This window comes from Morone saxatilis, unplaced genomic scaffold (assembly GCF_004916995.1).
Source record: "Morone saxatilis isolate NCDOM2014 unplaced genomic scaffold, NCSU_SB_2.0 Contig0, whole genome shotgun sequence".
Classification (NCBI taxonomy): domain Eukaryota; kingdom Metazoa; phylum Chordata; class Actinopteri; family Moronidae; genus Morone; species Morone saxatilis.
The window spans coordinates 13,783,239-13,796,457 of NW_023339650.1; the positions used below are offsets into that span (position 1 = coordinate 13,783,239).

The 13,219-nt window shown below is 38.6% G+C and overlaps 2 protein-coding genes across 2 annotated transcripts in view; one reads left to right on the top strand and one right to left on the bottom strand.

Moving 5' to 3' along the window:
• The window catches only part of nom1 (nucleolar protein with MIF4G domain 1), an 8,762-nt gene extending 5,542 nt beyond the window's left edge, over nucleotides 1-3,220 (top strand). The window contains 3 exon segments of the mRNA XM_035655561.1: nucleotides 1,054-1,185; nucleotides 1,299-1,408; nucleotides 2,307-3,220. Of these exon segments, the coding sequence (XP_035511454.1) occupies nucleotides 1,054-1,185; nucleotides 1,299-1,408; nucleotides 2,307-2,484 (420 nt within the window). The 3' untranslated portion in view covers nucleotides 2,485-3,220.
• A 2,303-nt stretch (nucleotides 3,221-5,523) lies between these two features.
• Nucleotides 5,524-7,655, bottom strand: mnx1 (motor neuron and pancreas homeobox 1). The gene is made up of 3 exons (XM_035655110.1): nucleotides 7,163-7,655; nucleotides 6,231-6,391; nucleotides 5,524-5,811 (listed from the first exon to the last, which is right to left on the bottom strand). The coding sequence occupies exons 1-3, from the start codon at nucleotides 7,653-7,655 to the stop codon at nucleotides 5,524-5,526; spliced, it is 942 nt and encodes a 313-aa protein (XP_035511003.1).
• Nucleotides 7,656-13,219: the final 5,564 nt, after the last annotated feature.

Here is a 13,219-nt window from a genome sequence, read left to right on the forward strand (position 1 = left end):
TTTGCATGATCAGTACATATATATATATATATATATATATATATATATATAAATATATATATATTTCTATAAAAATAAGAAAAAATTTGAAAAATACGAAATACTAAAGCCTGAGGCCAAAGATGATGCTATTACATTTTTTTTGTTTTGTCTGACCAACACTCCACAACCTAAAGATATTCAGATACAGTCACAAAAGCAGCCAATCCTTCCAAGTTAGTAGCAGGCCCCAGGGTACGTTAGGCATTTTTGCTTGAAAAATGACTTCAACAAATAATCAAACAAATAATCAATCATATAAACACTTTATACGAATTTATTTTTCTGGCCACTGATTAATTGACTTATTGTTTCACCTCTAGTAAGTTATTGCAGCAGGTAAGCGAATAACTGATAATATTTATCGTGTTTTCTACCTATACATCTGTCGACGCACAAATCAATTATAATCACAATAAGGAAAGTAAATCTTGCATATACTAATGTTGCACATTCAGTAAATGATAAAGGTCCCATTTGAAACCATAGTACTCTCTGTACATGGTCCTTATTTGAAAATAGATCATATGGATGGAAATCATACTGTACAGAAATCAAGAATTGCAGTTAAGAGGCGGACTTACTATACATTTAATCATGAGGATATGAGAAGAGTTACCTGCTCGATGTGTGTGTGACCACCCAGTCTCTTAAACTGTGTGTGACTTGGCCTGTAGTTCACCTCTGCAGTGTGGGAGCCTCTCACACCTCTCACCTCTGAAATTATTTGACCCAAACTGTGACTACAAACAATGGGGGTGAGACCACACTTCCTACTTTGCTGCCATGTAGGCCACGGGCCCCATATCAGAAACTGATGAACCATTGTCCTCATCAAAGAGCTCAAAGCAGAGCTGGTGGGAATGTTTGCTTTTCACATGTAAACTGGATCTGGATGAGAGGATAACCTGTGCCAGTTACTGTTGTTTATAGTTTACTGTTTGGGGGGAATCATAGGTGTATTATTCTGTGCAGTTGTACAATCATTCAATTTGCTGTCCCATGGTCTCCCAGATGACTTTCCAGTTCAACCTATGGGACAAGTTCAGGGAGCTGTCCAGCCTTCCCAGCAGCACCTTTAACAACCTGGTCCAGCTGGTTACCCGCTTCCTTCAGAAGAAGTGCCTCTCACTCTCCATACTCAAAGTAAGTGACATGTTGTGTGTAGGTAGAAGCTTTCACTAAACACCATTTATATATTTGATGTTATAAGTTGAATAAAACCTTTAAAAATATTATGTCTGTGTTTTTCTGTATAGGTAATAGAGTTTGGGGAACTAGATAAGCCCACAGTGCGCTTCTTGCGTCAGGTGCTGACCAAACTGCTAAAGGAAACAGAGCCTGAGGACCTAGCCAGCATATTTGGAAGGTGAGCTTCATTGTTCGTACAGTTACTTCTAAGAGGTTTGGAGCAGTGTGCCCACGTGAGCAGTGCGTGTGTCCCAGATCCTCTGGCAGTTTTAGCAAAAATAGACTATGTTAATGATCTGTTCATAGTCATATCAACATTATACCAGTAACACATACGCCTTTCATTACAGTTTCAATGTCTATATCTGTATATGTCACAGACATTAAAAAATAATTTCATATTTTAACTCAACACCTGCTGTATCTGTTCTGTAGCTCTCTACCATTTCTGTGTACATTCATCCATTCATTTAACGAAGCTTTGATTGTATTGTTTTATCAAAGGCAAACTCAGTGTCGAGAGATAGGACTGGAAGCAGCAGTTCAGTGAAGCAGCCGTCACAGTGTGTCCAGGCTGTTTAGGCACAGCAGCGATTTGAACATTAGCATACTATCATGCTTGCAAAGACTATGCTAGCATGCTCATATTTGCTAATTATCAATAAACACAACTAAACAGCTGAGGTTTATGGGATTGTCATTTGGTTTCCACATATTTGGTTACAAACCACAGATTTGGAGACATTTAGATTTTCACCCAGTGATAGATGAAAATTCGGGGAATCACCAAAGTAAATACACTTCATCCTTTTGGGAATATGAATGTCTGTACAACATTTCATGGCTATCCATCCAATAGTTGTTCAGATATTTCAGTTTGGCCTAAAGTGGAGGAGAGACCAAAATTGCCATCCATGGAGCCACACAGCTAGCATAGCATGGCTAAAAAGTCTATTGTAAACATTTCAGCAATGTTAACCTCTATTAGCCAACATCTTGTAACACCACTCCTCTTTACTGCTTCGCACCCTGTGAACATCTGAAATCAATGTCTCTCATTGTTTCCCATTCGCCAGGATTTCAGGAATTCCCAAGCTAGGAATGCTGCGGGAGGGCTTGAAGCTTTTCATCAGTCACTTCCTGCTGAAGAATGCCCAGTCACAGGGACCAGCTGAGCAAGCAGCGATGCTGTCAGAGCGCGCCCAGGTCGCCACCAAAGCCATGGAGGCCAAAGAGGCCAAGCTCAAACTGTAAAACACACACAACCACACACACCAGACACCCAACAGACGTACGTAACAAAACTGTGGAACAGAAGAAGGCTTGTTCGTGGGAATTGTCTCTTCATACAAAACACCCTTTACGGTTTTCCACAAAGAAGAATAAATATGTTTTTGATATTAAAATTACGTTTTTGCTTTGGGGAGTTCTTGTACATAATTGTTAACATGAATATTTTTTCATTTGGAACATACTGAATCCTCTGAAGACACACTAGTCTTAGCACTATGTATATTATTTTAATGCAGTGCGTATTGGTTCAGTTTTTATTACTCTGCAATAAATAATTACAGGTTTTGTTTAATGACAATTTTACTGTATTTGACTTCCCAAATGTTTTTATCCATGATGGTGCTTGTACATTTGTTAATAAAACAGGAGCAAAATATGTAGACCCTGGAGTGTAACAAATGTTCATACAATTTTGTCATAAAAACCTCCATAAACCAGACAATTTACCTCAAGCTTTGTGGAGAGAAAAAATCATTTTCTCTTACAGCCGCTCTCATATTATTTTCTCCTGTGCCTTAATGTTTTTTTCTGAAACCGCCCTCGTGGAGGCAGTGTGCAGCAAGAGTTAACATTATTGAATTCAGACACCTGGAACCATTCTTTTGGGCTTTACTGAGTCTATTTACACTGTCAGACAAAAAAAAAAGCACATTATAATAAAGTCTCAGCCTTAAATAAAACAGATTGGTGAATATGTGTATGTTGTTCCTTTTTCTGTTGATATTTCCACTTGTGAGTGTGACCTAAACAAGAGCAGTGAGAACAGAGAGGGACGATGGTGTCATTCATTCAGTGTTTACACGCCCTGATGAAATGACCCCGGGGCCTCGAATCTAGCCTATTCTGTATGCTCGCTGACACCAGTATCTGCCCGCGTGGTTAGCATAGCAGAGTCATTCTGTTACATTTGATACTTGCTCTTATTATTAATTAGCTCCATCTGTGCGGCCTGTATCAATCCTGAGGCTGGAGCGTGGCCCGAGGTCAGGAATGGGCCACCAAGGTCAAACAGAGGAAAGGTCCTTCACTCGTCCACTAACCACACTGTAGCTTCATGTTTAAGGGACTGCAGAGTTGTTTTAATTGTATGTAACATTGCTTGCAAGATGCTTGTTTTCGACAAACAGCACATCCTTCCATTAACACAAGGACAAATACTCTTTTGGCTGGAGTAGTGGTGGGTTTCTTTGAGGAATAATGGAGAGTACCAGGAAGAAAAACTGGAGAATTTGTCACTTAAAAAGTGGAGATAGTGGGATCAATAGGCTCACTGTGCAGTCCATACACTGGCCATTGTCTGCAACCGTGAGCCAGAGAGTTGCCATCAGCATTACCTGGTGTACTCTGAGTTGGGCTTGACCCTCAGCTGAACTTTGATTTAGTCTGCTAAGGCTAAAGCAAACAGCTGGAGATAACCAACAGATCCCTCAGTAATCCTGTTACAAACGGCACATAATCAGTCAACCTCTGCTATAGTTTAACGCTGATGACTGCGGGAACCACGACAAGTAAGTGCGGGCTGTGTTAAGTAACTGATGCATAGTGTAATCCCATGTGCGGATGAGTTATTAACCTGGTCCCTTTAGCTCAGTCACACTGGTAGACCTGTCCAATATAATCAAGAGACTACAAAATAAAAGACTGGGCTGGAAGAAGCTCATATTGTATGTGAACATATTAGGAAATGAACCACCCTAAATAAATAAATGTTTTGTGTAGGTAGGAAAAATAGGATGATGGGATGTTTTCTTTGCTTTGAGGATGTCCACTCTTTCTTTTTAAATGCATAGCCGGTTTACATCTGTGTTATGTTTACAATCCCATTGCTTTTTGGTTTCAAATCAACTGGCAGATAACGTTTTTACATCCCAATTTTCAAATGAATACCATATAAAAAACCTAACAAAATAAGAGCTGACAATGTATGCTGAGGTCTGTATTTGGCCACAAAACTTGTAGGCTAGTAAGAAATAAGTAGAATATTATTTAAACTTTTCCCAATTAAAAAAAAAAAAAACCAAACAATTAAAATATTTTCTGAGTTGTTCTTTCGGCAAAATGCGTTCAAAATGATTAAAGCCCTGAAAACAGTGCCTGAGCAGCCCAAGTTGTCGCCCAACGAGCCGTTTAAACGTTTATTAATGCGAGCCCATTGCTAGTGTGGTGTGAAATGTTTCCTCCGTCTGACTGCCTACTCGCTGTTTGCTCTCACTGCACGTTTGCACAGATCCGACAGCGCTATTAACAGTAATTCCCATGACCCGAGCTGTCAGAGCAAGGAGAAAAACACAAGCCTCCGTCCGCATCCGAGCTGAAACACCGCGACTTCATCGTAAATCAACACACTATATATATATATATAGAAAGAAAGAAAAGACCACAAGACTTGCGCCAAAATGCCAACTGAGTTTCATATAAAATCATTTTTATTTCACATTGTTTGCACCGAGAGAGACGCTAAACAATAATTTAGCATGCACTGGTATGACCATTTTTTATAAATACAGTATAGAAAAATAAACATAACATTTTTTTTTTCCAGCGTGACATTACTCACTACAGAAGTTTAACACCACAAAGAACAAAATAAGGCCAGAATAAGAGAAATGACTATTTACCGCAGTGAGAGCTACAAGGATATTATTGAACGATTATTGCTGACAAACTTAACCATCACAGCAGGTTGCAAAGTCCTGAGCCAGTTTACAGCGTTTGCATATAAACCATGCAGCAATATGTCACAGTTTACCTAATAGCCGGGTGCTGAATGATGCTCCTACTGTACGTGTATTAGAAAACTTAAATCTCCTGCTTTATTGCTTGTTTATGACTCCAAGATCGTCTATTCTTGACCTAAATTTTAATTATTTTCATGACAAAAAATGCTCATTAATTCCATGGAGGTGATTTAGAGGTTGAATTACATGCAACTGCATTTTAGAGCGAAAATCCCCCACAGTCATTATAAATGGAGTTCGCCACCTTCGCCCTTCCTCGGCTTCAAGGCTGTGGACTTATGTCACTGGTGTGATTCCTCTCGTCGTCTGAGGAGCAGTCTGACGAGTTGTACAGGAAATTGTCGCCCTCGTCGTCGTCACTGTCTCTAAAGTCTCTTATTCTGCCATTTTTTGAGTCTGTCTTGCTGTTATAGTCCGACTGTTCGAGTCCGTCAGATTTCTCCTGGCCGCTCTTGGCGCCCTTCTGCTTCTCGGCCTCCTGGGCGGCCTGCTCTTTGGCCTTCTTACTTCTCTTCCACTTCATGCGTCTGTTTTGGAACCAGATTTTCACCTGAAGAAAGAAAAGTAACTTAGTTTAATTGGTTTGAACGTATAAAGCTGGAGGCTACCTGTGCGTAACCATGCGTAAAGATTGCGTAAAGGTTGCACGTCCACCTGACATTGACCTCTGTGCTGTTACAATTACCTTAAACTGAAAACATGTTTTGAAGGTTATTTATTTCAGGTTTTTTTTGTTCATCCACTGAGTCAAATGCAAACAAAATATCAATGGGATGGTCTTAATGCCATTTCATTTTCAAAGGTAAAATTATTGGAGTGAAAGGAAAACTACTTCTGGACAATATATAAAACAGTGAGGATGCATCTGGACTAAGACGAATGAGATAATGTCTCAATTACTTTCAGTAAATTAACTAAAAACTAACTTGCTGGTAAATTTTGTGCCTTTAAAAAAAACAACAACATTACCTGAGTTTCTGTCAACATGAGGGACGTAGCCACTTCAAAGCGCTTCGGTCGTGACAGGTACTTATTCAATTTAAACTGATGCTCCAGCTCCAGCAGCTGCTGACTTGTGAATGCAGTTCTTGGTCTTCTGCACTTGCCAAGCAAGTTGGACTGCGCCTGAGCTGCAAGAAAGAAAAACAATAAATTCCATGCACCTTAAACACAGACCTTTTTTCAGTCATTTCAGGCATTGAGTATATCTATATATACTAAATTAAGAGGTGAATGTCCAAAACCAAACAGCCTGTTTATGACTGCTAATTAAATAATCCAAAACTTTAATGTTGAAAGACAGGATTAAGAAGCAGCCGTCAAATTAAATACCATTGTGGTGGAATAAAATATACATTTCTTCATTTATTTGCTCCCTGCTTAAGCAACAAGGTCGTCCACATATGAATATTTCCATAGAGAAGCTATTTGCCACTGCGTTTTGAACAAATCTGTTAAAACGAGCAGAAACAAAAAGGCAGTATCTGGTGAGCAAATAGCATGTCGACTGTGGGTTTCACACTCCTCTGCTACTTTCCCACTGTCCATTATCTGTCCATTTTAGTTCCTCTTAGAAAAACCATCACTCCATGACAGCCTCTCCATTCAGACCACCATAATATCTGAGAGAGCTTTATTTTGAAGTAAAATAAGAATTTCATGCCTTTGTATATCTGAATATTTAGCACAGTAGCAGAAGCTGTCTTGAAGCAGCATCATGTAGGCCAACGTGATATTCATTAATGATATTTGGTAGCATATTAATAACGCATAAAGCTTATTATTTTTTGGTTACCATCAGCCTGTGTCGCCATACATAACCAACACACTGTATGATATTAATTTGGAGTGAAAAATGGCAGAAATACGACAGAACACTCTGTGATGAAACAGCTACTTACAATTAAAGTCAGACATTTTGGGCAGCATCATCCCGGCTGTGGAGACCCGGAGCCAGTGGTCCAGCTGGAAGGTGCTGGCTGTCAGTTTGATGGGATCACTGGTGTGGTGATGATGTGAGGCGTGTGGGTAGGAGTAGGACAGGGCAGGGTGTTGGCCTGTGAGGGCAGCTGCGGAGTAGGTGTACATGGGGTGGCCGTAGAGAGCCTGTGCGGGGATCCCTGCGGTGCTCTGCGGATGTAATCCAACCATGCTGTGCGGATTGTTGAGGAAACCCGGTTTAGGAATCAACCCGCAGGTGGAAATCCTCGGCGGAGACGGCGTCTCGGTGCGTAAAGAGTCGGCGCTGGTGCTCAGCTCCGGGGCTGCCACACTTCCAGACGACGGGATGGAGGAGGAGGACAGGGAAGTCACAAGCGCGAGCGGAGAGGTCTGCACCTTGGGTGTATCGACTGCTAAAAGCGCGTCAATGCGAAAGTTTTTGGATTTCTCCATTGGGCCCCCGGTGCGCGTCCTTGTCGCCTCTGCTGCCTTAAACGAAGGAGAAGTCAGTGGCGTTTTCCCACCTTTCAAAAGTTATGATGTGGTCCGGAGTGTGAGAGAGGAGCTCTGTGTGACACTTAATCCCTGTCCGATGGAGGGGATTGGTGCAGCCGTCTGGTAGGGGGCTGTCCCAAGCGTCACAGAGCTAACAACGCCTCTCTGCTCTAATCACTGTAAAGCACGGCGTTGGCTGCCTTATTGCTTTCATAAAATATTGCTATTATACGAAAATGACGCAAACGTTTGAATTGAAACCTACGTTTTTTGATCAATTGTAAGTGGATATTATTTTTTTGCCCATATATAATTCATTAACAGTGGGGCTTATGGAGCAAACCTTTCCAAGGTGGCATCAGGAAGACTTTTATTATCGTTTTATTATTATAGGAGTACGGGTGCTGCTCCTGATGTATATATTTTTTGGGGGGATTGGCTTTCTGTGTACATCAGCAATTTGACCAAGGTCACGGGAGCAGGTGTAGTAACGTTTAATTAAACATCTGTAGCCACAAACACTCCAGAATACGCATTATGTAATCACATTTAATAAATAAATTTCATTTTACACTTATATTTTTCTTGTTATAAAAAAATGCAATGGGTTGAGACTATTTCTCTTTATTGTGTAAGTCCAGAATTGGAGGATCTATCTTTAAAACTGTATGGATTATCTGATGGTAGGAGATACTTACGGATTATTTTTAACCTGAAAATAAAAAAAACAAAAACAAAAAATGTTTTAAAATCTACCAAATAGGAAATATTCAATTAAACTAAGGTCAAACCATGTTGGATAAGTGTTAAATTTCAGTCCTAGCCTGTAAGGTGATGTGAAAGGTTATCAGTCTCATCTTCACTCACTGAATTCAGATAGCAAATAAAATACATATATAGTCAGCTTCAAAAGAGAAAGCCTGCGCCAAAGTGAACATCTTGAGCCGAACCACCCCTGCGAGGCCAACAGGGAAATTTAAGTAAAAGCCCTCCTTCTGTCGCTCTCCAAACCTGAAGGTGACAGACGCACGCTGGCCTGTTATAATGGAGCTGTACAACCAAATTGATTAGGTCAGAAGCTCCATTGCTTCCAAGATGATGTTTTCAGCAAACCGAGTTTTATGTTTAGACTTTAGCCAGAGCAGTTTCGTACATTAAGAAACGGCGTTTGTCCAAAAAGAGTCAAGTTTTCGCCCCTGTAATGAAAATATTGTTGGTATTTTCCTTATTAAATCAAAAATATAGGGGCAAAGTCAAAATAAGTCAAATCCAGGCACAACCTTTGCGCAACGAACAGCAAGAAATTTTGTAATTGAAAGCCCGAAAGTGTGATGAGGGGAGCGAGCTAATAGGCCCGTGGCTCCGGGTGACTTCGGTCTAATAAGCCACTTAAAGTTAATGGAAGAGGAGGTCAAAATGAGAATTATTGACACCCAGTTGCCCTTAACCTGTCTACCAATAAAGCTGATTAGTTTTTGTCAATTCATCAGCTAACCACGCTCCTGGGACGTTTATTTGCTCGGGGGAAATCAACAAGTCACCGGGTAGTTTTCAAGTAAAGGATCGCCATTTAATTGTGCACCTTGATGATCAGGACCAATTACAGAATGATAACGGGGAGATTGATGTGGGTGGGATGTTGGCCTGCATGGAAACGAGGGAAAAAAATAGAAAGAGAGGAGAGAGAGAGAAAGTCAATCCACTGATTTGCTTTTGCCAGCTTGTTTTTGTGGGGAAAACGATGCAAATACTGCCTCGTTCGTAAATTATTAGATGCAAAGGTCTCCAGTTTGTGTACTTTGACAAATAGTCCTTAATGTTACTACTGAAATTAGCTTTTTTTTTTAAAAAAAAACATAAATGTGTTTCTGGTCATTTTTATTTGACCCTTACTCTCAATTATAATGATATAAATGGATAATATCCAATTTGGACGCGCCTTGAGAGAGGATGAGGCAGCTATTTAAAACTTATGATTTTGTGAAGGGCTAAATAAACATCTTCACCTCTGGACGTTTAGCAGGAACGAGTCACGAAAAGGGAAGTGTTGTTTTGCAGTTCTCTCATCAATTAAACGCATTTTATCAGCCTTCTGCGTGATTATTATATCAGCCTGAGTCTTGATCGCCACACGGCCGAGCTGCGCCTTGTCCCCACCGCGGGTTTAATTTCATTAAGGGGCCCGCATGAATATTTCTATTAAAGCAGCGGTGAAATATGGAGCCATTTAGTATTGGCCTTCACCGATCACCCAGATTTATAGCTCCTTTTCATCACATCTAGGGGAGAGAAATTAATAAGGCACCCAAGATGGAACCGGACCCTAAAACCTTGGTCTTTCCTGAAAGCTGTTAATTTGCTCTGTAATTACTTTCACAATTAACTAAAATACAAATCAAAGTGACAAATCGAGATAGTTTATATATTAATTACCCTCGGTAAATGTGTTCATTATGAAAAGGCAATTTAAAGAGACCTGCGCTGTCTCTTTTAATGCAATATGAATGCGCTCTGTTAAATTGGCACAAATGGCCGCTTCCATGAAATGTGTCAAACTGCTTTCAAAAACATTTGCGGGTAATAATCTTTTTTTTTTCAGCATCAGGTCCAATAAGCTGCCTAATTTCGCCCAGAAGAAAAAGTTAATCTCAATGTCAATATCAGTGACATAATTACAGTTTTTTCTCTGAAAGAAACATGCATCTCAAACTCCATGAAATTCAATATTGCTAATTCATTTATCCCAGGCGTGTTATCAATAGCTACACTTTGAATGGAGAACCTGCGTCGCCTTCAACACGGTAAGTCTACAGTATTATATATAGGCCCAATCAGATCTTATTGATGAAACCATTTGCCTGTGGCTCATGCTCATGCTTTTAAAGCCTTTATTCGTTCAGCCAATAAAAAGCCCGATGGTATCAGTCATCTCTATGTTGACAAAAAGAGTAAAGAGTGCACTAATAATAATAATAATAATAATAATAACAATAATAACAATAATATATGTATCACATAAATATTAAAATATGGGTACAAAATTTGAATCAGTGTCAAAATATTAAGCAAATTACTTTCATATGAAAAAGAGCCAAAGGCCACAAATAACTAAATATTTGTAAAGTATGTAGTCTTAAAAAATACATTTTTTTAATGTGTGAAAGCTCCTGGTTAAATTGACCATTATAGTCATATTTTCTTGGATCTTGCAGAAGAATTTCAAACAAATCTCACTTTTTACGTCACTATGAATGCAACTTGACAGGCATTATTAAAGGGCTTATTTTTAATTCTAGATAAAGAAACAGTCAGCAAACACTGTTAAACGTTTGTTAAAATTTGTACAATCAATGCATTTACATTTTTAAAATGACAACAAAGTTACTTTGTGTTCCTTGTTTGCAGTCTGGGGAGGTTTTTCAGCTCAGCAGAAAACATAATTTCACTTACATAGAAGGGCACAAAAGCCAGATATGTGTTGACTTTGTCAGGGAGACTTTGATTTATGGTGGTGGTGTTTTATTGGATAGTGTTTTGATTTGAATATTTACTCCATCCCATTTGAATGCATGAGGGGTTGTAATTAAAAAATAAAAATATCAGGTTTTCTTGTAATGCAATTGTATTAGATTCCATTTTATTACATGTGAACCTAATAGTATGTATATGTATAAAAATGGATGAAGAATGAGCATGACTTGTGCTCGAGAGGTCAGGCACATACAAATAGTAAGACCAATAAAAACAGAAATACTTCTCCTTCTGCTGTTAATAATCATCATCATACTTATCACTTATAGTCAGTGAAATGTTTATGTAATAGTTTTCAGAACAAACATGTTTCAAAATCAAGATAGATCAAATTAAAGACTGATCAGTGAAACACAGAAATATGTAAAAAATAAAATAAAAAGCAGTAATAATTTACCATCACACCAGTGATGCCTTCATATTATAACATAAAAATGTTAATTTCCATTTGCTCAAAACTTGACATAGTGACAAATAAACCTTATAAGGCAATAGGAACATGAAATAAGAATTTTAAATCGTAATCACCATAATGACTCAGCCATCCAGTGTTGCTCACGGAGATCCTTCCACTTTAATCCGAGACCTCCAGCTGTGTGCAGGCTCTTATCCTACCAGGGATCAAAAGTTCAGAAAGATAACGAGCTAAAATGTAGAAACAACTAGTGAGGAAAAAGTTGAACAAGGAAGTTTGATAGCTCTGCAGTTAGGCATTGCTGTAACAATCCCATCAAACACACAGCTGTTGTAAATCTTAAAGATGGCATTGTAAACATAACATTGGTAGAACAGTTATGCAGAGAGCCCATTTTCTTCTATTTTCTCTCCTGAACAGCCATATTCCCTTTTCTGTGAGGTCCAATGAATGAGCCTTGAGGTACACCACATGTTATTAATAGTGATGGGAATTCTGTCTCTTTTTAGTGAGCCAAATCATTTGGCTTGGCCCAATAAGAGAAAAGTCTTTCGGTTCCCAAATGGCTCTTTGTTTAGTACCACTTTTGGCTTTTACAATTAAGCTTAATTTAGCAATACTTTGACCTATGATTGGTACAGTAAGTATGCACATTTACCAATTTAATTATATTAAACCTCAGAATTTACAGGATACCAATTATGTTTGATATAGAAACCTGAAATAATGTAAAAGGATCAAACATGCACACACACACATTACACATGTGTATTGAACATTATATATATACTATTAGTCAAATAAGATAACCACTCCAGTGGACCACATAAGATAGAACAAAATAGTTTTTTGTCTCAGGCCATTGTTGTTTGGTCTGTGTTTGACTAGTTTAGTTTTTTTTATTAAGAAAAGTAAATCTGCAATAATAATCAAGAAAATGTCCCTATGGTCACCTAGTAGGGATAAATATTGACATATTCCTCATACGCAACAGTTGGAATTAAAGGGGCCCTAGGGATGAATCATTATCAACATCAAGGGAATTTTAACTCCAGCTAATTATCCGGCTTCAACATCAGCATCGAGGGAATGTAAGTGTGTTGAGTCTTCAGGGAACTTTAGTGTTGTTGTCCTTGTTAAAGAATACATTCAAGTATTTAAATGTTGGCTGTTTTTGAGGTCAAGAAAGAACTTTCAGTCTCAACTTTCACATTAATTTGGGCAATAAGTCTCTTGAAGTACTCAGAAAATGGAAACATGAATGTGTAGAGTTCCATATAGAGCTTTGATTCTCTGCTCAAACCCGACTGGACACGACCCAACCTGCCGGGTTGCTTTACTTCTTTTTATTTTAGCATTTATTTACCTTTTTCCCCTCATAATTCACTAAAAAACAGTCAACCCATTCATCTTTTATGCCATTCAACTTCATGGAGATGCATACAAACTAGTTTTGAGCAACAGAAGTGTTATTTGTTTATCTTTTTTATCTTTTCTATCTAAGTATTTTATTCTATTGTTGTATTTTATTCTATTGTATTTTATTGTATTTTAATGTACCTGGCTGCTATGACGA

Coding starts and splice junctions, on each gene's coding strand:
- mnx1 (XM_035655110.1), bottom strand. CDS start 7,655: ATGGAGAAATCCAAAAACTTTCGCATTGACGCGCTTTTAGCAGTCGAT. Junction 6,392..7,162: donor CAAAATGTCTGACTTTAATT/GTAAGTAGCTGT, acceptor TCTTTCTTGCAG/CTCAGGCGCAGTCCAACTTG. Junction 5,812..6,230: donor TCATGTTGACAGAAACTCAG/GTAATGTTGTTG, acceptor TTCTTTCTTCAG/GTGAAAATCTGGTTCCAAAA.